The sequence below is a fragment of the Pelophylax lessonae genome, assembly GCF_965119305.1.
Source record: "Pelophylax lessonae genome assembly, chromosome: 3".
NCBI lineage: Eukaryota > Metazoa > Chordata > Amphibia > Anura > Ranidae > Pelophylax > Pelophylax lessonae.
This window is the reverse complement of record NC_138770.1, coordinates 470,659,624-470,684,220: the sequence shown is the minus strand read 5'-3', so window position 1 is coordinate 470,684,220 and position 24,597 is coordinate 470,659,624. Positions and strand designations below refer to the sequence as shown.

Genomic DNA, 24,597 nt, shown 5'->3' with positions numbered 1-24,597 from the left:
TTTTCCTTTCAACTTGCGCCTCTCTCTAGACCGCTTAAGGGGCCTGTTTGGGTTGGTACAAGACCTTTTCCTTCATTTATTGTCCCGGTTCCGACCTCAGAACATTTTCAGGGTTTTTACCCAAACCTTCCAGGAAGGAAGGCAAAGTGCGTCCAATCATGGACCTCAATGCGCTAAACTGCTTTGTGCGGGTACAGAAGTTCGGACTGGATTCCATTCCAATGGTGCTGGCATCCCTGCGTCAGGTAGATTTCCTCGCTTCTATCAATATCAAGCATGCCTACCTTTACATTCCAATATGGGCCAGTCACCAGCGTTCTCGCCTGTGGGAGAGGAGCATTATCAGTTTATGGCGTTACCCTTTGGTCTCGCCTCTGCTTCTCGGGACTTCACAAAAGTGTTAGCCCCGCTGCTAGCTTTGATATGCTCTGCGAGCGGAGTCTCCCTCTGCTCTGGTGGAGAACCTGGAGATCACAATACAAACTCTGCTCGATTTTGAATTTTCAGAAGTCTGCCCTGGTTCCGTCCACAAAGCTGGACTATTTTGGCCTAACTCTGGGCTTGACCTTAGCCAGAGTGCTCCTTCCTCTGGACAAATTCTTGAAATTGCAACCTGCAATTCGCCTCCTACTGTCCAACAAATTATCGTTCCTCCAGACTTGCATGCGGGTGCTGGGCCTGATGGTGTCTACCGTTTTGAGGCAGTTTCGTTTTCACTGTTCAATACAAGGTCCCTGCAACTGGAGTTTCTGACCAAATGGGACAAGAATTCCGCAGTCTCTGGACAATCAGATCTGAGTCGGGGAACTAAGGAGTCCCTTATATAGTGGCTTCTTACTTCTGCAGAGAAAATCCTTCCTCCCCTTGTATTGGACAGTGGTCACCATGGATGCCAGCCTGTCCGGCTGGAGAGGCATCCTCGGCAAGCATTCTGCTCAGGTGATCTGGACGCTGGAAGAGTCCGGACTGCCGTTCAGTCGGCAGGCGTTGAACCACGGGGAGTGGTTCCTTCATACGGTGGAGCTGTGTCTCCGGTGGGGAACCTCCTGGGTGGATCTGTTGGCGTCTCGGCTCAACAGAAAGGTACAAAGGTTTGTGGTTTGGTCAAGGGATCCTCTGGCAGACGCCAAGATCAGGCTTCTCCAGACCCGTGGACAAGGCTTCTTCTGCATAAAGGTGTGCCCTCACCCGTATTGGAGGTGGGGGGGGACGTCTTCGCTGGTTTCCGAACCCATGGACTCCCCAGGTGCAAAACAAGTGCGTCCACAAAGTCATTTGGTCCGGCTACTAGATCGAGTTTTGCTCTTGTCCCCCAGCAAGGTTTTTTCCTTTCAACTTGCGCCTCTCCTTAGACCGCTTACAGGGCCTTTTTGGGTTGGTACAAGACCTTTTCCTTCATTGGTTATCCCGGTTCCGACCTCAGAACATTTTCAGGGTTTTTACCCATACCTTCCAGGAAGGAAGGCAAAGTGCGTCCAATCACGGACCTCAAGGCGCTAAACTGCTTTGTGCGGGTACAGAAGTTCGGACTGTATTCCATTCCAATGGTACTGGCATCCCTGCGTCAGGAAGACTTCCTCGCTTCTATCAATATCAAGCATGCCTACCTTTACATTCCAATATGGGCCAGTCACCAGCGTTCTCGCCTGTGGGAGAGGAGCATTATCAGTTTATGGTGTTACCCTTTGGTCTCGCCTCTGCTTCTCTGGACTTACAAAAGTGTTAGCCCCGCTGCTAGCTTTGATATGCCAATGGGGGATCGCGATACTGGGCTACTTAGACAATCTCCTTCTGCGAGCGGAGTCTCCCTCTGCTCTGGTGGGGAACCTTGAGCTGAAGGATAGGGGTTTATCTGTGTCGGTAATCCCTATACTGTTGAAAGCTAGGAAATCTACTTCTAGGAAGGTCTACCATCATATGTGGAAGACATATATTGCGTGGTGTGAGTCGGTTTTTAACCTTCCTTCAACAGGAGGTTGAACAGAAATTGGCCTGGAGTACCTTCAAGGGCCAGGTATCGGCTTTGGCGGACCTTCTTCCAATGACCTTTGGCCACATACTCCCCGGTGTGTACCTTTCGTCAGGGTGCCCGACATTTGGTTCCTCCAGTGCGGGCTCTGTTGCCGCCTTGGGATCTTAATTTGGTGCAGTCAGCTCTACAGAAGCCTCCCTTTGAAAATATTCGGGAGATTCCCCTGCTTGTGTTGTCCCATAAGGTGGTCTTTTAAGTGGCTTTCACCTCTGCGTGCAGGGTGTCGCAACAGACTGCATTATCCTGTCGTTCACCTTACCTGGTGATTCACAGGGATAAGATGGTTCTTCGCCCCTGTCTGTCATTCCTTCCAAAGGTTGTCTCTGATTTTCATTTGAATGATGACATTGTGCTTGAGGTAATTGTAGCCGTATTAGTGCACTTGCGACAGAGACAATTGAGTACTGTCCGTGATACTTTTTTTATTTGCACTAACATACAATTTTTCAGGACAAGCTTTCGGGGTATGTCCCCTTCATCAAGATCCAAGCAGTACTCTTGGATCTTGATGAAGGGGACATACCCCGAAAGCTTGTCCTGAAAAATTGTATGTTAGTGCAAATAAAAAAAGTATCACGGACAGTACTCAATTGTCTCAATGATGACATTGTATTGCCTTTCCTGTGTCCCAGGCCTAAACATCCAAAGGAAATTGCCTTGCAAGCCTTGGATGTGTTCCGGGCAATTAGGGTGTACCTGGCAGCTACGGAGTCTTTCAGGAAGTCAGACTTTTTCTGCTCACGGATGGACCTCGAAAACGGTTGGCTGCTTCCTCTGCGACCATTTGTAGATGGATCAGAGAGATGGTGGTTCAGGCCTATTCCATCAGGGGTCAGATTCCTCCTTTACCCTTCAAGGCGCACTCTACTAGGGCGCTTAGTGCCTCCTGGGCCTTCTGTCGTCAGGCGTCAGTGAGGCACGTTTGCAAGGCCTCTGGTTCACCTGGTTGTCAGTGCACACTTTTACAAAGTTTTATAAAGTGGATGTGTAGGCATGTGTGGATGCTTCCTTTGGCTACAAGTTTTGCAGGCTGCTGTTTAAGAGGACTACATCCTCTTTGAGGCTGTGTTGTTTTTTTTGGGGTCCAGTTGTTTTGGTTGAACTCCTGTTGCCTGGTTGGCTAATGTTTAGCCTTGGGAATTTTTTGTTGTACCCGCCCCTCATGTTTAACACTGCTTTGGGACTTTCCAATGGTTATGAACATCAGGAGCTGTGTCCGTCATTGAACAAAAGAGAAAAAGGGATTTTTTTCTTACCGCAAAATCCATTTCTCTGATGTCCATGGACGTACACCGCACCCACCCCTCTGTGGAGTTAAAATTCTCCTGACACTGCTTGTAACAAAACTGAGTGGGTATAGCAGAGAGGGATTATACCCCTGGGACTGCCCATGAGTTTAGCCAGAATTCTTTTCTGCCTAGTGTCCTACTCCTATAGGGGGCAGTATAACCCAATGGTTATGAATATCAGGAGCTGTGTCCATCAATGAACATCTCAGAGAAATTGATTTTACAGTAAGTCAAAAATCCAATTTTTTTCAAGCAGGATTACATAATTTCCTTGGTTTTCTTGAGTTCTATGGAGACCTTGTTTGCAAGATTTGTTACCTAGCCAGGAGATCTTGTTCTTATCATGGAACCTTCCTTCCCTAAATCCTAGCAGTGTGGAGTTTTAAGACCTTGGATCCTATGTCGACCTGTTTTGTCCAAAGCTATTTTTGGGGACCTGTTATCCTGGGGATTTGTCTCACTGTTTTTTTTTCCTGTAAACCACATCACGTTGTTCATCTATTTCCTCGTAGGGTATTCATGTCAGGTAGTCATCTATTTCCTCATCAGGTAGTCAGTCACTCTCTGGTTCAGGCTTAGTGTTCCTTCAGGTGGGGTCATCCATCCCCTTTTAGTAGTGATCTCTCCAGTCCTGGTCTTGATTATCAGGTTAAACCTCTGACTTTCTCTTGGTCATTGCCCGATTCCCCATTCTTTCAGGGAGGTATTCCACAATATGTTCAGATTCTGCTGTTGATTCTTAGGGTAGTTCAGATTTCCAGGCAGTTGCCAAATCCTCCTTATGGGCCCTTCAGTGGCCATTGCCCACTTCTCAGGTGGACTGCTTTTTAACCTCCCTGTTACTCAATTCCTTTGTTCCTCACTGTAAAAATTGAGACTCACAGGACCCACTCTGTTTTTTTTTTTTTTGTTTAGTTTTTTTGTTTTTTTCCTGTTACTGCTTTTTCATAAAACTACGTCACTCTGGGTATAAGAGGTATCATACAGGATCTGGCTTAAAGGTTCTCTGGTTGTTAGTGTCTTTAACCTCCTGTAGGAGGAAGCATAACCCGCCTGTTTCTGAATTAATGTGGCTCTCAAAAGACTCCAGTAACAATAGAATTTTGCAAGAACAAAAATTATTTTTTGTTTTCATTGAATTCTGTTTTGTAATTTCATAAAGCTTGCCTGTTCATTTTGTAAATGTCAAGGAAACTTTGTTTTCTCTTATACAGAACTAAAAAAGGGAAAGAAGAGGCAATTAAAAGAAGAAGACATGTTTGCTGCTGCAGAAGAGGTATTTTTGTGATTCACAAGGCATGCTTTTCATCTTGCATACTAGAATAGTACCATTGCATTTGAGTATGAGTAGTGTCTGCTTAGAAAGAAGGTCATCTAACAGTATTTTTTTCAATTTGGGGTGCGCATTTTTGGAAGGGTAGCAAACCAGCGGAAGCTATCTTGTATATTAGAGGTAGATTTTTGCCTTTTTATGTTCTGCAGCTAGTGACATATCCTTTACAAGAAATGTAAATGTCCTATAGAGATATGCCGGTTTTCGGTAATTCGATATATCGCGGTATTGTTATTGTGGTCATTTAAATACCGTGTTTATCTTCTCTCCAAGTCTGCCTTTTGGATTGATACATTTCAGTGAGCTGACTCCTATGAAATGGTTCACTCACTCAATAGAGACAGGTCTGGTAATATGATCCTAGAGTGAGAGAGCTTAGCTTCTCCCTGTAACCAATCAGACGGCTCCCAGCACACACCCGCATGCTTCTTCCAGGGCTCAGACACAGACCGACACACTGCCTACTACAAGGCAAGTCTCTGCAAGTACCTTTACATCGATTTAGGATAGATAGCTCTAGATAGATAGAGATCTGTATATATATGTATGTATGTATGTATATATATATATATATATAAATATATAGAGATAGATGGGTATAGATATAGATATATATATATATATACACATACCTACACTGGCATAGCAGCATATATATTATATGCACAGGCATAGCAGCCCACATTATATAATTATATAGCCATCAAGCAGTGACTGGCCTTGGCGCTTGGCTCCGATCCGATGGCCTGGTCATTAAGGGGGCAAATCCTTGCGGTCCAGAAGTGGTTAAACCTGCAGGAGGACCGGTGTTTTTATTTATAAATTACTTTACTATTGTTTTAGGCCTGGTTCACATGTATGCAGGTTGGCGGCCCACATTTGCACAGGCATAGCAGCCCATGGATTCAAATGGGATTGAGCTGCTATGCCTGCGTTTTCAGCTGAAAAAAGGTGCATGCTGAATTTAATAAGATGCAGTGGTGTGAAATCCATCCTTCTTTTACACCATGCGACTTACCTGCAGTTCCTGCAAATGCAAACTGTGTTTTTAAATGCTGGGCCCACGTATATAAAAACACAGAAAGCTTGCTAGAGCAGGAACTGCTGGTAAGTCGCATGGTACAAAAGAAGGATGGATTTCACGGCCACTGATATCTTTTTAAATGCTGCATGCACCTTTTTTCTGCGGAAGACGAGGGTATAGCAGCCTATTCAAATCAATGGGCTGCTATACCTGTGCAAATGTGGGCCGCCAACCCGCATACATGTGAACCAGGCCTAAAGCAATAGTAAAATAATTAATAAATAAAAACACTGGTCCTCCTGTAGGTTTAACCACTTCTGGACCACAAGGATTTGCCCCTTTAATGACCAGGCCATCGGATCGGAGCCGAGCACCAGGACCAGTCATCACCAGGTAGGCCAGACACTGCTTGATGGCTTATTTTAGGCCTAGTTCAGAGTTTGTACTGACTGACTATATAATAATGTGCAAAAGTGAACCCTAAATTCAGCAATGAAATTCAAGTGAGGTAGAAATGTAATAATTTAAATTTAATAATTGAATACCGTGATAATACCGTATACCGTGGCAAAACCTTAATCAATTAATCGCAGCATGAAAATCTGATACCGTCACATGCCTAATGTCCTATTACAAACAATGTAAAAGAGGGTGGACTGATTGCTAGGTTATATAGTTCACATATTTTATGAAATATTTAGATAAAGGAAAGCCTGTGGATGTGGTGTATCTGGACTTTGCAAAGGCCTTTGACACCGTTCCCCACAAATGCTTACTGTACAAACTAAGGAAAGTAGGTATGGACCATAAGGTGAGTACCTGGATAGAGAACTGGCTCCAGGGGAGAGTCCAGAGGGTGGTGATTAATGGGGAGTACTCGGATTGGGCGGGTGTGGAAAGTTGGGTCCCCCAGGGTTCTGTCCTGGGACCAATCCTGTTTAATTTATTCATAAATGATCTAGAGGAGGGGATATCTAGTACAATCTCAGTATTTGCAGATGATACTAAACTAGGCATGCCAATATCTTCTATGCAGGATGTGGAAACCTTACAAGCGAAACTGAACAAAATAATGGGGTGGGCAACTACATGGCAGATGAGGTTTAATGTTGAAAAATGTAAAGTAATGCAACAGAATACTGGGATGCATAAAAAAGGGGATTCACTCCAGAAATGGAGATTATTCTCCCGCTCTACAAGACTCTGGTCCGGCCACATCTGGAGTATGCTGTCCAGTTCTGTTCACCGGTCTTCAGGAAGGATGTGCTGGAACTGGAAAGAGTCCAGAGAAGGGCAACAAAAATAATTAGGGGAATGGAGGACATCAGCTATGAGGAAAGACTACAAGCACTGAACTTATTCTCTCTGGAGAAGAGACGATTGAAGGGGGATATGATATCAATGTACAAATACTGTACTGGCGACCCTAGCATAAGGAACAAACTATTCAGAGAAAGGAGATATCATAAGACACGTGGCCACTCACTAAAACTAGAGGAAAAGCGATTTAACCTTAAAGTGCGTAAGGGGTTCTTCACTGTAAGAGCGGTAAGGATGTGGAATTCTCTTCCACAAGCAGTCGTATCAGCAGGGAGCATTGATGGCTTCAAAAAACTGTTAGATGGGCACCTTAAAGACCACAACATACAGGGGTATACAATGTACGGTTAACAGCAAACACACACACACACACACACACATCATAGGTTGAACTGGATGGACGGATGTCTTTTTTCAACCTCATTAACTATGTAAGTTATTTGTTTGTAACCATCGAAACCTCAAAATCAGGCAGCGCTCATATTGTAGGGAATTTAGTTGACCAATTATTTGAGCTAATAGCTAAATCTGTCTTAGTCTGAGTTTATTTACCACTAAGACCTGAAATTAACCTAAGTTTTTTGTTTTAAATAGAGAGGGGAGTTTTAACATCTCTGTGAGGTTTATGTCTGTGACCTTATTGGGAACATTTCCTTTCCCAGTGGATTCCATTCAAAAAAATGACTAGTGAGGTTGTCCCCGGGACAGAAAGGCATTACCAAATAACAAAAAAAAAAACTTCTGCTCACCTAAACTACAAAAAAAAAAATATTAGTGTAAAACCGTAAATACAGAGCTGCAGCACACAAAGTATCCAACTTTCCTTAAAGGGATTGTAAAGGCAGAAGGTTTTTTTATCCTAATGCATTCTATGCATTAAGATTAAAAAAAAATAAAAATTTAGTGTGTAGCAGCCCTTCCTAATACCTGAGTTAGCGATGTTGCAGGAGTGTCTAAGCTGCCCAGGACTCCTCTCCTCATTGGCTAAGACAGCAGCATGGCGCGATTGGCTCCCACTGTTGTTAATGAAAATCATTCAGCCAATCAGGAGAGAGGGGGCCAGGTCGCGGCTCCATGTCTGAATGGCCACAGGGAGCTGTGACTCAGCTTGCGTGCCCTCATAACAAGCTGCAGGACGTGGTGCCAGGAGCACAGAAGAGGGACCCAAGAAGAGGAGGATCTGGGCTGCTCTGTGCAAAACCAACTGCATAGAGCAGGTAAGTATAACATGTTTATTATTTAAAAAAAAAAAAAACAATACAATCAACCACTTTCTTACTGGGCACTTATACCCCCTTCCTGAACAGGCCAGCTTTCAGCGCTGTCAGATTTTGAATTACAATTGCGCGGTCATGCAATACTGAACCAAAATTAGGTTTCTATCTTTTTCACAAATAGAGCTTTCTTTTGGTGGTATTTAACCGCTTGCCGCCCGCCCGCCGTCATATGACGGCGGAGCGGTGCGACCATTATCCTGGGCGGCACTTTAAGCAGGGCAGGCGTGCCAATGGGCGTGGCTGTTTCCCACGTGATCGGCTGTGTTCCAATGACACAGCCGATCACAATGAAGGCGCCCACAAGATGACCGCACATGCGCGATCGGGAGCACGCAGCGCGGTCATGTCGGTGGCACTGTGTTCCGTAGGAACACAGCTGTCACCGGCAGTAGTAAACAGTCACTGACAGTGACTGTTTACTATGTGATCGGCTGTGAATCCATTCACAGCCGATCAGAAAATGTAAACAAAGAGCAGTAACTCACTGTTACTAGCTCTTCTCCCCTCACACAGTTTCCAGTGTGAGGGGAGAAGAGCTAGAAATAGTGAGTTACTGCTCTGTACACCTGTCACAAAGTAAAATCACACCAATAAATGTCCCCACACTGTCCTCAGCCCCCCCCCAATGTCACCTGTCACCCAACAGTCACCTCATCAGTGCCCAGAAATTGACACCCATAACGTTCACATGTGAGCGTAGCGATCGCAGGCAGAATCACCGCGATTCTGCCCGCGATCCGGAAATCATTGCAAATCGCGGGACACCTGTGCGTTGCCCGTGATTTGCAATAGCACCCCAAACGCTGTGCGATGCCGCGATTTCCACCTGCCGAATCGCGGTAACATCGCGCAAACATCGCATGACGCCCAAAAAAGGTACAAGAGTTTCTTTGGGGCGTCATGCGTTGTTTGCGTGATGTTACCTCGATTCGGCAGGCGGAAATCGCAGCAACATCGCACAGCGTTTGGGGTGCTATTGCAAATCACGGGCAACGCACAGGCGCCCCGCGATTTGCAATGATTTCTGGATCACGGGCAGAATCGCAGTGATTCTGCCCGCGATCGCTACGCTCACATGTGAACGTAGCCTAAAGTTCACCGGTCACCAGAGACTGCCATCAGTACCGCCGTGCACCATCGCCCGTCACCTGTCACCCATCAGTGACCATCGCCCGTCACCTGTCACCCCATCAATCACCGTCACCTGTCACCCCCATCAGTCATCGTCATCGGTCACCCTATCAATCATCGTCACTTGACACCCCATCAGTGATCGTCACTTGTCACCTCATCAATCATCATCACCTGTCACCTCATCAATCATCGTCACCTGTCACCCCATCAGTCATCGTCACCTGTCACCCCATCAGTCATTGTCACCTATCACCCCATCAGTCACCTGTCACCCCATCAGTCACCGTCACCTGTTTGCTATATACATGCAATCACTTACTGACCGCCTAACGACTATATGCGTCGGCCATTAAAAGCTAAATACTGGGGTTATGGCAGCAGATAGCCCCCATAACCCCGGTATTTTTTGAAACTGCGGACGGTCGGCTTTCAGATAAGGGTGGTCCCAGTGGCGGATTCGCCGCGGAATTACCCTTACGGTGCAGTGGAAGAGGTGCCCCCCCCCCCTCCTGCCGCATCCCAGACGTTTTCCCAGCTTACTGGACCCGCCGGCAGCGGGGAAAACTATCCGGTCCCGGATCCTCGGAGACAGGAAGTCGAGTGAGGGCAAGATGGCCCTCACTCGACTCTATGGTCTTGGAGGACCGGAGCTACGTCAAAAGACGTTGCCTAGCAACCGGTTTAAAGGGCCGCTTTTTTTTTTTTCCTCTTTCAACAATTTTTTTTTTTTTTCTTTTTTAGTGTAGTTGTGAGGTGTGAGGTCTTTTTGACCCCTGATCTCACAATAAAGAGGACCTGTCATGCCTATTTCTATTACAAGGGATTTTTACATTCCTTGTAATAGGAATAAAAATGATCAAAACATTTTTTTTTTTTTTAAACTGTGTAAAAATAAAAAAAAATAAATAGGAAAAAAAAAATTAAAGCGCCCTGTCCCTGTTAGCTCGCGCGCAGAAGCAAACGCATACGCAAGTCCCGCCCACATATGTAAACGGTGTTCAAACCATACATGTGAGGTATCACCGCGATTGTTAGAGCGAGAGCAATAATTTGAGCCCTAGACCTCCTCTGTAACTCTAAGCTAGTAACCTGCAGAAATTTTTAAAATGTTGCCTATGGGGATTTTTAAGTACCAATGTTTGGCGCCATTCTGTGAGCATGCGCAATTTTGAAGCATGACATATTGAGTATTTAATTACTCGGCGTAACATTATCTTTCACATTATGGAAAAAAATTGGGCTAAATTTACTGTTTTCTTATTTTTTAGTTCAAAAAAGTGAATTTTTTTCAAAAAAATCGCATTTGGAAGACTGCTGCGCAAATATGGTGTGATAAAAAATATTGCAACGATCTCCATTTTATTCTCTAGGGTCTCTGCTAAAAAAAAATATATAATGTTTGGGGGTTCCAAGTAGTTTTTTAGCAAAAAAAAAATGATTTTAGCTTGTAAACACCAAGTGTCAAAAATAGGCCCAGTCTTAAAGTGGATAAATGGACAACTTTGTGTAAAGCGCTACTTGGATGTTAGGCCTATGTATGTGGCCAGGCTGTGAAAAAGTGTTACACATGTGGTATCGCCATACTCAGGAGGAATAGCAGAATGTATTTTGGGGTGCAATTTTTGCTATGTACATGCTATGTGTTAGAAATATTGCATAAATGGACAGCTTTGTGTAAAAAAAAAAGTGTTTTCATTTTCTTTCCACATTTTCCAAAAACTTGTGGAAAAAAATGACATATTCAAAAGACTCATTATGCCTCAAAAATTATACATTGGGCTGTTTGCTTTCCAAAATGGGGTCATTTTATGGGGGTTTCCATTGTCCTGGTGCTCCAGGGCCTTCAAAAGTGCGATAGGTTGTCAGGAAATTATATGTGTAATTTGTGCTCCTAGAATGCCGGACGCTGCTACTTGGATGTTAGGCCTCTGTATGTGGCCAGGCTGTGAAAAAGTCTCACACATGTGGTATCGCCATACTCAGGAGGAGTAGTAGAATGTGTTTTGGGGTGCAGTTGCAAGTATACATGTGCTGTGTGAGAGAAATAACCTGTTAATACGGCAATTTGTAAAAAAAAAAAAAAAATCTTCATTTTGCAAAGCATTGTGGGAAAAAATTACAACTTCAAAAAACTCACCATGCCCCTTATTAAATACCTTGGAATGTCTACTTTCCGAAAAGGGGTCATTTGGGGGGTATTTGTACTTTCCTGACTTTTTAGTGTCTCAAGAAATGAGATAGGCCTTCAGTACATCAGGTGTGATCAAGTGTGATCAATTTTCAATGATTAGCACCATAGCTTGTGGACTCTATAACTTTCACAAAGACCAAATAATATACACTTACTTGGGTTATTTTTACCAAAGATAAGTAGCAGTATAAATTTTGGCCAAAATTTGTGAAGAAAAATTACTAATTTGCAAAATTTTATGACGGAAACAAAGAAAAATGCTTTTTTTCACGATATTTTCAGTCTTTTTTTATTTATAGCACAAAAAATAAAAAACCCAGTATTGATCAAATACCATCAAAAGAAAGCTCTATTTGTGTGAAAAAAGGACACAATTTTTGTATGGGTACAGTGTTGCATGACTGAGTAATTCTCAGTCAAAGTGTGAGAGCGCTGAAAGCTGAAAATCGGTCTGGGCAGGAAGGGGGTGAAAGTGCACTGTAGGCAAGTGGTTAATCACCACTGGGTTTTTGATTTTTTGCTAAACAGAAAAAAAAAATTAAAAACCAAAAACCAAACAAAACATTTTTCATATTTTGTTATAAAATTTTGCAATCGGGTAATTTTTCTCCTTCACTGATGAGGGGGCACTGTTTGGCACTGAGGGGTCATTGGCAGCATTTAAGCATTATAAAGAGTGTAATAAGAAATGTAAAGACGAAATCAGGGCGGCTAAAATGGAACACGAGAGACATATAGCGGAGGAGAGTAAAAAGAACCCCAAGAAGTTCTTTAAGTATATAAACAGTAAGAAAGTGAGGTCAGAACACATTGGCCCCATAAAAGATGATAAAGGAAAAATGGCCACTGAGGACAGAGAAAAGGCGGAAGTGTTAAATAATTTATTTTCTTCAGTCTTCACAAAGGAATCGGGGGGCTACACGAACCTTGCTTGTAAGGCCGAACTAAATAATACACCTCAGGAAGTTCCGCCATGGCTAACAGAGGATAGACTTAGAGCTAAACTAGAGAAACTTAACATAAATAAATCCCCGGTACCGGATGGCTTGCACCCGAGGGTTCTTAATGAGCTCAGCCAGGCGATTGCCAGACCATTATTCTTGATCTTTAAGGATAGTTTACAGACGGGTATGGTGCCAGCTGATTGGAAAAAAGCCAACGTGGTACCAATATTTAAAAAGGGGCGAGATATATCCCAGGTAACTATAGGCTGGTCAGCCTAACATCAGTAGTCTGCAAAATTTTGGAGGGGATGTTAAGGGACCACATACAAGACTTTAGTAATGAAAACGGTATTATAAGTAGTAATCAGCATGGATTCATGAAAAATCGTTCGTGCCAAACCAATCTATTAACCTTCTACGATGAAGTTAGCTGCCACCTAGATAAAGGTAAGCCTGTGGATGTGGTGTATCTGGACTTTGCAAAGGCCTTTGACACCGTTCCCCACAAACGCTTACTGTACAAACTAAGGAAGGTAGGTATGGACCGTAAGGTGAGTACCTGGATAGAGAACTGGCTCCAGGGGAGAGTACAGAGGGTGGTGATTAATGGGGAGTACTCGGATTGGGCGGATGTGGAAAGTGGGGTCCCCCAGGGTTCTGTCCTGGGACCAATCCTGTTTAATTTATTCATAAATGATCTGGAGGAGGGGATATCGAGTACAATCTCAGTATTTGCTGATGATACTAAATTAGGCATGCCAATATCTTCTATGCAGGATGTGGAAACCTTGCAAGCGGACCTGAACAAAAAAACGGGGTGGGCAACTACATGGCAGATGAGATTTAATGTTGAAAAATGTAAAGTAATGCACTTGGGGGCCAGAAACCAGAAAGCAAGCTACTCACTAGGGGGGGAACCTCTGGGTGAGTCTAGGATGGAAAAGGACTTGGGGGTACTGGTAGACAACAGGCTTGGCAGTGGCATGCAATGCCAAGCCGCCGCAAGCAAAGCCAACAGAATACTGGGATGTATAAAAAAAGGGGATTCACTCCAGAAATAAAGAGATTATTCTCCCGCTCTACAAGACTCTGGTCCGGCCACATCTGGAGTATGCTGTCCAGTTCTGGGCACCGGTTCTCAGGAAGGATGTGCTGGAACTGGAGAAAGTCCAGAGAAGGGCAACAAAAATAATTAGGGGAATGGAGGACATCAGCTATGAGGAAAGACTACAAGCACTGAACCTGTTCTCTCTGGAGAAGAGACGATTGAGGGGGGATATGATATCAATGTACAAATACTGTACTGGTGACCCTAGCATAAGGAACAAACTATTCAGAGAAAGGAGATACAATAAGACACGTGGCCACTCACTAAAACTTGAGGAAAGGCGGTTTAACCTTAAAGTGCGTAAGGGGTTCTTCACGGTAAGAGCGGTAAAGATGTGGAATTCTCTTCCACAAGCAGTCGTATCAGCAGGGAGCATTGATAGTTTCAAAAAACTATTAGATGGACACCTTAAAGACCACAACATACAGGGGTATACAATGTACGGTTAAAAGCAAACACACACACACATCATAGGTTGAACTGGATGGACTGATGTCTTTTTTCAACCTCACTAACTATGTAACTATGATCAGGAGGCACTGATGCCTCCCACCCCATCCATCATAGTCAAGGAATGAGACAACGTGGGAGCTAAAACCGCTGGTCTGTGCCTCATGGTTGCCATTTGATAAAATCCAAGGGATCCTTGATAAAATCAAAGGAATCCAAATCAGAGATTTTATTACTTGTAAAACTGAAGGAATAGTTTATTATAGTGTCCGCAAATATTCTTTTTCACAAAGTCTGCTGTCTGTTTTTTTTTTTATGCCAATTTTCATATACTCCAAAATGTTATGAAGAGTGATCAGATGAATTCATTTGCAAAGTCCCTCTTTGCCATGAAAATTAACTTAATCCCCAAAAAAAAAAAAATTTCCACTGCATTTCAGCCCTGCCACAAAAGGACCAGCTGACATGTCAGTGATTCTCTTGCTAACACAGGTGTCACTGTTGGCGAGGACAAGGTTGGAAATCACTTTGCAATGCTGATTAAATTAGAATAACAGACCAAAAGCTTTAAAAGGAGGGTGGTGCTTGAAATTATTGTTCTTCATCTGTTAACCATGGTTACCTGCAAGGAAACATGCAGTCATCATTGCTTTGCACAAAAAGGGATGCACAGGCAAGGATATTCTGGCTACTAAGAGTACACCTAAATCAACTATCGGATCATCAAGACCTTCAAGGAGAGAGGTTCAAGCACCAGGACCATTTCCCACAGATGAGTTAGCTGCAGGTCCAGTGCATCTGCACGCACAGTGAGGAAAAGACTTTTGGAGGATGGCCTGGTGTCAAGAAGGGTAGCAAAAAAGCCATTTCTATCCAAGAAAAACATCAGGGACAGACTGATATTCTGCATAAGGTACAGGGATTGGACTGCTGAGGACTGGGGTAACATAATTTTCTCTGAGGAATCCCCTTTTCAGTTGTTTGGGGCATCTGGGGGAAAAAAAGCTTGTCAGGAGAAGAAAAGGTGAGCGCTATCATCAGTCCTGTGTCATGCCAATATTTAAGCATCCTGAGGCCATTCATGTGTGGGGTTGCTTCTTAGGCAAAATTGCGAGTGATCCCACTCCATTGGCTAAGAACACAGCCATGAATATAGAATGGTATAAAAACATCCTCCGAGAGCAACTTCCCAACCATCCAAGAACAGTTTGGTGATGAACAATGCTTTTTCAAACATGATGAAGCACCTTGCCATAAGGCAAAAGTGATAACTAAGTGGCTTGTGGAACAAAACAGTGAAATTTTGGGTCCATGGCCAGAAAACTCCACAGACCTTAATCCCATTAAGAACTTGTGGTCAATCCTCAAGAGGCGGGTGAACAAAAAAACTCCATTAATTCTGATTAACTCCAAGCATTGATTATGCAGGAATGGGTCAGTCTGGATGTGGCCCAGAAAGTGATTGACAGCATGCCAGGGCAAATTGCAGAGATCTTGAAAAAGAAGGGTCAGCACTGCAAATATTGACTCTGCATAAACTTAATGTATTTGTCAATTAAAGCCTTTGACAATCATGAAATGCTTGCAATTATACTTCAGTATACCATCATAACATCTGACAAAAAGATCCAAAAACACTGAAGCAGCAGACTTTGTGAAAATTAATTTGTGTCATTCTCAAAACATTTTTTTTTAGCGATCAAGATTTTATTAGCAGTATAAAAAAAGTGTACAGCCAGGAACTGCAAAATATTAAAACAGTCTTATCTGGGAAGAAATCCTAAATCAAATTAATTACATAGTTGGGATGGAAGAAATTAGGTTTTCATTATTCAGGCAAAACAATTAAACTATTTTTTTTTTTCCAAAACATTTTATTGAAACATTATTAAAGCAGGTTTACAATACATCAGATAGTACATTAAGTGCAAAAATTATAAACAGGAACCCATAAGAACATAGAATGAGACGGGGTGAAACAGACCCGAGCTCAGTCGCATAAGAGAATACAGAAACGCACATGACGGCGATGAGTTTGCAGGGTGAGACCACCATCGTACAGAAAGCCATGTGGGTAACTGTAGTAGGGTTTAGGGCTAGAGGCTAGTCCCATAAGCCCCCTCAGCGACATCCTCCGTAAAAATATGGCAGTATTGAGTGTTGGAGGTGGTGTCGCCTGTGTACCGACACCCCCAACAGGGACCTTGCTGTGTCCAAACACAGGGGGCAGCCACCATTTAGGGCAAATAGGCAAGGAATGGCCAACAGGGACAGTCTACGGGAGGAGGGCGCGGCAGCCCATAAGTCAATGCAGGTCTGTCAAAGAGGGGGGAGGGGAGAAGAAGGGAGGGAAAACAGGGAAAGGAGATAGTGAAAAAGGGTGTGATGGGATAGAGGATAACAGAGGAACCGACAGTGAAGTACCGAATCCTGAGGAAAGAAAGGCAAACGCCGACTTTGGGAAAGGAGGGTTGGGTCATGATGACAAGTTATGGGGTAGCACTAAGACTCTGAAAGTCTGGTAAAGTCGTGAAATGTATCCAAGGTGCCCAGGATGGACTGAGCGACAATGTCTTCCATCTCCGCCACTCTTTTCACTCGTCTTAGCCATCCGGCGACTGTGGGAGGGGAAGTGGACAACCAGTGGCAAGGCACATACATCCTGGCCGCGTTGATAATGTGTAAAGTGAGGGACTTTTTGTAGCTGGAAAAGGATAAGGAGGTGTGGTGAAGCAAGTATTGCGCCGGGGTAAAGTCAGGTGTATAAGTGGTGATGCGGGGGGATTATGGAGTGTACCGCCGTCCAGAATGGCTGAATGAGGGGACACTCCCACCATATATGCAAAAGAGATCCTCTATGTAGGCCACATCTCCAGCAATTGGGAGAGTTTGTTGCTGAAAACCTGTGCAACAATTCAGGTGTTCTGTACCATTTGGTGTAGAGTTTGAATCCAGTTTCCTGGGCAAGTACGTTTAGGGATCCCTTATGCATGTGGTAATATACTTTATCCCAGTCCTCTGCAGAAAGGGTCACGCCTAAGACTCCCTCCCATCGAGATCGGAGTAATTCAGTGTGTGCTTGAGTGGTTGGGAAGAGCATGGTGTAAAGCATCGACACTAAATGGCGATGTGGACCCGGTGCATCAGAGTCTTTCGAATGCTGTGAGAGACCGGGTCCAATCCCCTGTGGGCTGTGTATTGTGAAGGAAGTGTCTTATTTGTAAGAAGCTGTAAAATGGGATATTGACAGCAGGGTACTTTAGACGAGGGTCCTGATAAGAAAGGGGTCGGGAATCCGTGAAGAAGTGGCGTGCTTGAGGAAGGACCGACGGGGGGTACGTATGGAAGATCCGGGGGGAAGAGCATAATGGTAGAAGTGAGAGGTCTAGTTTTCTACGGATCGCGTGGAAGAGGCGCAGAGTCGCTCCAGTGACAGGATGAGTTGGGATCCGGCACGGTGTGTTAGAGGGAGTCACCCAAGGGAGGTGGTGTGCAGTCAGAGCGGCATTAGCAGACTCCAAGTTCACCCAGTCCTTGGATTACGCATGGGTGTGCCAGTCGATTATCCAGGTGAGATGGCAGGCCCAGTGATATTTGAGCAGGTGTGGCAGTCCCGCTCCTCCCTCCGATTTGGGACGGGTAAGCGTGTCCCATCGAAGCCTCGATTTCTGGGAACGCCAGATAAAGTCGAAGCAAAGACGTTGGGACATGTATAGGGAGAGCTTGCAAGATATAAAGCGGTCGGGAGAGGATGTTCATTTTCACAATTGCGACTCTGCCAAACCAAAAGAAAGGGCCTGGGGACCAGGAGGAGAGGTCTGTTTTGACCGATTGTAGAATTGCTAGGTGGTTCTTAGTGTATAAGTCCGAAAGGTTGCTGGGTAGCCGGACACCTAGGTATAGGTATGTGATCTCATGGGGGTTCCATTGAAAGGGAAAATTGGCTTGGCAGAGTCGCAAGAGCGAGGGGGGCAAGGAGATATTGAGGGCACAGGATTTGGAATAATTAATTTTCAGGTTGGAAAGATCTTGAAATTATTTGAGGACTGAAAGGAGATTGGGGACGGACGACAAGGGTGCAGTGAGAAACAGAAGGACGTCATCCGCGTACGCCGCTAATTTGTAATTTTTCCCGTGCACAGGGACACCCTTAATATTTGGGTTATCCTGGATTTGACGCAGCAAGGGTTCAAGTGTAAGAATATAAATCAGAGGGGACAGAGGACAACCCTGGCTTGTCCTGTTCGACACGGAGAAGGCGTCCGAGAGGGTGCCATTTACTCGAACCCTGGCCGTAGGAGAGGAATAAAGGATCGAGACATATTGTATTTCTCAAAACATTTGACCAAGACTGTTCGTGTTAGGAAACATTTATGTAATATAAGAAATGGCTTCCAAGGCCATTGGGTATCCAACGATTTTGCTAGTCACTATGCTAAAGAGCCTACCTTGGTACAATTTTGGGATATGGAAAAAATAAAATAAAAACACTGGAGGGGTGGTAATTGGAGGAGACAATAAATATATAGGGGTAGGGGAATGGCGCTGCCCAATGGGGGTAATTAAGGTAAGGTGTACTCTAATAGGTGTCACAGATTAAATTAATATATATATGTGTGTTTCATCAACAAGGAATAAATAAGCAATCTATACCACAGATGAAAATAAATATATGTGTGGCTCATCCACAAGGAGTAAATAGGCAATCTATACCAGTACGTACATACAGCTAATATTTAACCATAATATAAATAAATAAATACATAAAAAATGATGAGTGTTGTGATCTATTTCAAATATGGTGACTCTGTGATATAAGGTGCAATCAATAGGGTGATAAAGTGACTTGTGAGAAGTAAACCTCAATAACCATATTGAATAATAATACAGTTGGTGTTAGTAATACTACAATAAAATAAGTGACAATATGGATAATAAATACCAAAGATGCTGGTGTTTAAGACAATAAAACTGGTGACAATAGTGAATGAATATGATTTTATTATATCAATAATATAGTGGCGGGTGTAACAGTGTTCACCTGAAGTAGGTGTATACACTGGGGCTGTTTATTCTAACTTTGGCAGTTATAGCAGAGTAAAGTGCAAGAATGAGGTTGAGCATGTTATTGCGAATGCTGATGTGTTCCAGCACTGCTTGCATATAGCCCCAGCCACCCTATCGAATGCATCTAGTAAAAGGAAAAATCCTTCAAGTTTAGTTTTGGTAAGACAATAGTGTAGGTTTATAGTGTTTAGGGTATGGTCCCGGGCTTCTCTGCCTGGGACAAAGCCTATTTAGTCATTGTTTATTATTGACGGTAAAAGGGTTGCTAAGCGGTTGGCCAGTATTTTTGCAAATATTTTTAGGTCAAAGTTCAGCAAAGAAATGGGCCTATAATTGGAGACTTTAGTGGGGTCCCTCCTTTCCTTTGGAGTTACTGTTATATGTGCTTAAAGGGTGCCTTGACTGTTAGCGAGTTGTATGCAGATAGGAAGGAGTTAGTGAGGATATCGGCAAAAGTTTTATAGTAAGGTGCCAAGAGGCCATCGGGGACTGGGCTTTTCTTGGGTTAAAGTTGTTTCAAGGAGAAAATTATTTCCTCAGTGATCAGTGGCTGATTTAGTTTCTGTAGATTCTCTTCGGGAATGGACTTAGGGCTATATATTGAGAGAAATGTTGAAATTAATTTCTGTCTAGAAGCTCGGGTTGGGATCAGTAGTTGGCTGCTGTGCAATATTGCATAGAGAAGATTAATTTTGTATGAATTGTTCAACTGTTTTGTCGGTCGAAGCTAGGAGGGGGCAGTCAATAATTTAATGTGGTGTATTGTGTATGTAGGTTTTTTGGACTGAAGGGCCCTTGCTATGAACTTGCCACAGAGTAGGTATTTGCATCGAATAATCTGACCAAGAGTAGCGAGAAGTTCTTTTCTTGCAGACAGTAAGTCGTTAAGTACTTGGGCTGCTTGTGATTGTTTGTGGGCTGCTTCCAGAACCTGAATGCGAGCTGTTGGGCGTCTAGGTTTGCCTTCCTCCAATGCGCAATTAATTCTCCCCTGATCACGCACTCCTGTGCTTCCCAGGTTATTAGAGCTAGGTTGGAGTCAGTGCTTTCTTCAAAGTACTGGCATAGGTATGTATTGAATTTTGTAATGTGTGCTTTGTTTGTGAGAAGGGAGGCGTCTTGACGCCACTGTACATTGTGTTGGGCCTGTTCTGGGAATGTTAGGGTCAAAGTGATCAGGTTGTGGTCGGGGGTGGTTTGCAGTTCAATTGTGGCTTCTGAAAGAAATTCGATATCAAGTTGGGAGAGAAATAGTCTAGTCTAGAGTATCGATTATGTGACAGAGAAGAATGTGTAATTGCGTGTGTTGGGGTTAGGAGTGTGCCAAGTGTCATGGAGTATGATGTATTTCATATTTTTTTTTATTTATACATTAGACTACTGTAATTAATAATTTTAACATAAATTTGGCAGTATGGTGTAAGTATTCATAGATTTCCATCCATATAGCTTTCTGAATATTTCGGAATCTTTTTCTTTCATTCTATTTTTCTAGAGGAATAGGCACAATGATTTTCCATTGTTCTCTCTGTATCCTAGTTGAGCATAATTTTCTCTAACCCCACCTAACCTTAAAGCCACTTGGTCTGTTTGTCTCCTTCCTTCTTGAATGCAGTCCAATGAATTTTGCCTCCTGCATGGGAACCCCTGTTTCTTGAAACCTACACATGCTTATCAATCCAGGGTTGTCTTTCTGCATTCGAGCTTACACAAGTTGTACTCCAACCTGGCCCTTGCCTGCCCTATAGTTAGTGTTCTTTTGTTTTACCGCTTCTCTTCTTATGAGGTGTGGTAGGTTATACTAACCCTCCGTCCCATTCACACATCCATGTAAACCTTATCTTGCTAGCCAAACTGGAATTTTCTTCTTCAGCTTGCTGATCTAAGTGATGGATTTTGAGTTTTTATTTTTATTTTTTAAACACATGAACAACTAGAAAAAAATGCAGAGACGTCAGCCTTCTATACCTGACTCCTGCATCTGTTGCCCTCTCAACTTCAGGTAATTATCATGCCTACCCTTCCTTAGCCCTTGACTTTAGTGTTAGAATATGTACCTTGGTCAGCTTTCTCCTAAGCTTTATGTTGGGTGGCTAAGGCAGAGTCTTCTCAAAATAGAGAAAAAGGTGGATGTCAGAGGAGTGGAAGGGACCAGCAGTCGCAGGGGCAACGCAGCGCTTGATCAGCAGTCCCCCGTCCAGAAATCGCAGTGGACTTAAATGAGAAATTCTAGCTTTACTAAATGGGGGGGGGGGGTGTAGAATGGAATAGAGATAAGTGGTAGGGCTGGTAAAAAAAAGGTTTTTGCCCAGTGTGGGACTTTAAATACATACTGTATGTCTTTAAATGTATTAGTCTCGTTCGGTCCCTTATTCACGATCTGTTTTTTTATACATTTTTTTCTCTTTTTCAGTTTGGCGATATCCTGGATGACAACACCGGTTCAAAGTTTGACAACATTGGCATAAATGCCGTGTCTAATAAGGAAAATGCAAGTAAGTATGTTTTCCATTTCAACGTATGTGATGATGTGAAGTGAATATATTTTGACAGGATGTAGAAGATGCCCTGCCCTATTAAACTTTCTCCTGTCCCATGTGCAGGCAGTTGATTGTATTTCCTTCTCTGCACAAGAAGGCATATTAACCACTTACCAACCAGCCGCCATAGTCGACTCTGTCCCGCGAAACGACTTACCTGTACGTCGCTTCGCGGGAGCGCTAGTGGGAGCGTGCGTGCGCCACCGGAAGCACGCGCCGATTGGCCACAGGGGGAGCCTATCAGCAATTCTGAGGACCAGCGATCGCTCCCCGTGGAAACAGAACTGTGGCCTGCCGTTGTAACCACGGCAGACAGCTGTTCTGTCTGTTATGAACACAGGGATCCTGTGTTCCTCCTATTTAGGAACACGGGTCTCTATGTTCATCCAGCAAGCCCATCCCCCCACACAGTTAGCACCCCCTAGGGACACATTTAACCCTTTGATCACCCCTGGTGTTAGCCTCTTCCCTGCCAGTGTCAGTACAGTAACAGTGCATATTTTTTAGCACTGATTACTGTAGTAATGTCACTGGTACCCCCAAAAGTGTAAAAAATGTCAGGTGTCCGATCTGCCAGCCGCAATGTCACAGTCCCGCTAAAAATCGCTGATCGCCCCCATTACTAGTAAAAAATAAATAAATAAAAATTACAAATCTTTCCCCTAGTTTGTAGATGCGATAGCTTTTGCACAAACCAATCAATATACACTTATTGGGATTTTTTTTTTTTTTAATAAAAATATGTAGCAGAATGCAAATTGGCGTAAAATTATGAAAAAAATTAGTTCTATAGCAGAAAGTAAAAAATATATATATTTTTTCAGAATTGTTGTTTTTTTTTTGTTTATAGTGCAAAAAATAAAAATTGCAGAGGTGATCAAATAGAAACAAAAGAAAGCTGTATTTGTGGTGAAAAAAACATTAATTTTATTTGGGTACAGCGTCACACGACCGCGCAATTGTTAGTAAAAGTAACAAAGTGCCGTATTGCAAAAAAATGGCCTGGTCATTAAGGGTTAAAACCTTCCGGTCCAGAAGTGGTTAATGATACAAAGAGCAGCAGGATCATTTTAAACTTAACTGACAGACAGCTATTGCCACTTACGCTGCAGACATGATGGTGTGAGATAGAGAAGAACATAAGGGTCCTTTCACACGGGTGGTCCGTATGTCCGTTTTTCATCCCATGCGATTGCGGATGAAAAATGGTCATAATACATGTCAATGGGATTGCGGATGACTATCCGCTGACATCCGATTTGCGTCCTTTCCAAACAGTTCAGTTTTTGGAACAGAAGAGAACCCTATTTTTCTTCCGTTTAAAAAAACGGAACGGACGCAAAAACGGATGTCAGCGGTGTCATCTGCTGACATCCGCAATCCCATTGACATACATTATCTCAGTTTATCATTCGCAAACGGATGGGATGATAAGCGGCCATACGGGAACGGACACTCCAGAGTGTCATCAGTGTTCGTGTAAAAAAAAAAAAAGTGCCTGAGCAGAGGAAAATACGGTCCGCCCCGTGTGAAAGGACCATTAAGGATGAGAGATGGGAGTTCTACTTCCAAAAACATAGAATAAAGATCTGTCCTTTGTTTTAGTTTGATAGTTGTGTTTGTTTTAGTTCATAACCATATTCCATATTCCAGAGCCACATAGTTTATTTGGCTATGGAATAAAGTTATTCAGATAACTAAGCTATTATTGTAAATAATTGTGTTTTTAAAAAAAAACTGTTTGCATTTGAACAAAATACCAGCCAACATCAGATTGGTGTAAGCATCAATCTCCTTGCATTTAATTGGTAGAGCTTTGAAGAACTGAAACAGGAGGTTGCAGTCCTGGTTATTTATTTTTTCATGCTGGGATAGACACACGTTAAATTACATTGTAATAGGGTAGTTATCCATTTAAATAGGTTGTAAAACACACCAAAAAGATGCATGAAATATTGATAGTGCTTTACTGTGCATTGTGGTGTGCTGCATCAAAGTATTGGGGAACCATTAAAAGTACATTGCACCGCAATGCATAGCACCTGTTTTCACACATTGAGATATGTACAGTACATTGCTGCAACTCATTTGGTTGCTTTCACTTTTCTGGAAGTTTTCATTTTCTTGGTCTTCACAAATTTGTCATGATACTTCAATTTAGCAATGAATATTTATGTAGATGAATAGTTTTTGACTTAAATCCACACTGCTAATATATTTTTTATTTTTTTTTACCTAGGTATTAAACAACTGAAATGGGAAGCAGAGAGAGACAAATGGGTTCACGGTAGAGATGCCAGAAGTATCATGAAGAAGAAAAGAAAATTTAACCAAAAGAAGCTACAAAAGAAAAAGATAAAATAAAAGTTATTTTGAAATTTTTATTTCTTTTTGTATGTCCTTTTATTTATGTAAGCATTTCTAATGGAGAAAGTTGACAGACGCATTGCCAATAAACACAAGAGGTTGGAAATTGGTACAACCAGAGTGGAATGTCAAACATGAGAAAAATCCACATAACATGACAAAATATATGTTGTGGAGTCGTAGGAATAATTTAAATTTCTGCATTTTCTAATGCCTTATATTTTATACATTTTCTGTTTATGCTGATTATTAAAATTATATCATGTAAAATCTGGAAAGTTTTGTATATACATGTTCTCATGTGACAGTTATATTAAAGGAAACCTGTACTGTCCTTGCTGATGCCTGACCACCTCTGATTTCAGTACTTTGAGTTACTGAGTCCAAGAGGCATTCAGAGTTCACAAGGCAGTACTTAACCACTTCAGCTCCAGAAGATAACGCCCCCCCCCCCCCTTTCAAGACCAGGTCATTTTTATAATACGGCACTACATTACTTTAACTGACAACTGCGTGGTCGT

The 24,597-nt window shown here is 43.0% G+C and overlaps 1 protein-coding gene across 1 annotated transcript in view; it reads left to right on the top strand.

Annotated features, from left to right (window-relative positions):
* CEBPZ (CCAAT enhancer binding protein zeta) overlaps positions 1 to 24,267 on the top strand; it is a 180,030-nt gene extending 155,763 nt beyond the window's left edge. Inside the window, exons 13-15 of the mRNA XM_082251926.1 lie at positions 4,536 to 4,597; positions 21,583 to 21,664; positions 23,949 to 24,267. Coding sequence (XP_082108052.1) covers positions 4,536 to 4,597; positions 21,583 to 21,664; positions 23,949 to 24,073 — 269 coding nt within the window. The 3' untranslated portion in view covers positions 24,074 to 24,267. The remainder of the gene's footprint in view (positions 1 to 4,535; positions 4,598 to 21,582; positions 21,665 to 23,948) is intronic.
* Positions 24,268 to 24,597: the final 330 nt, after the last annotated feature.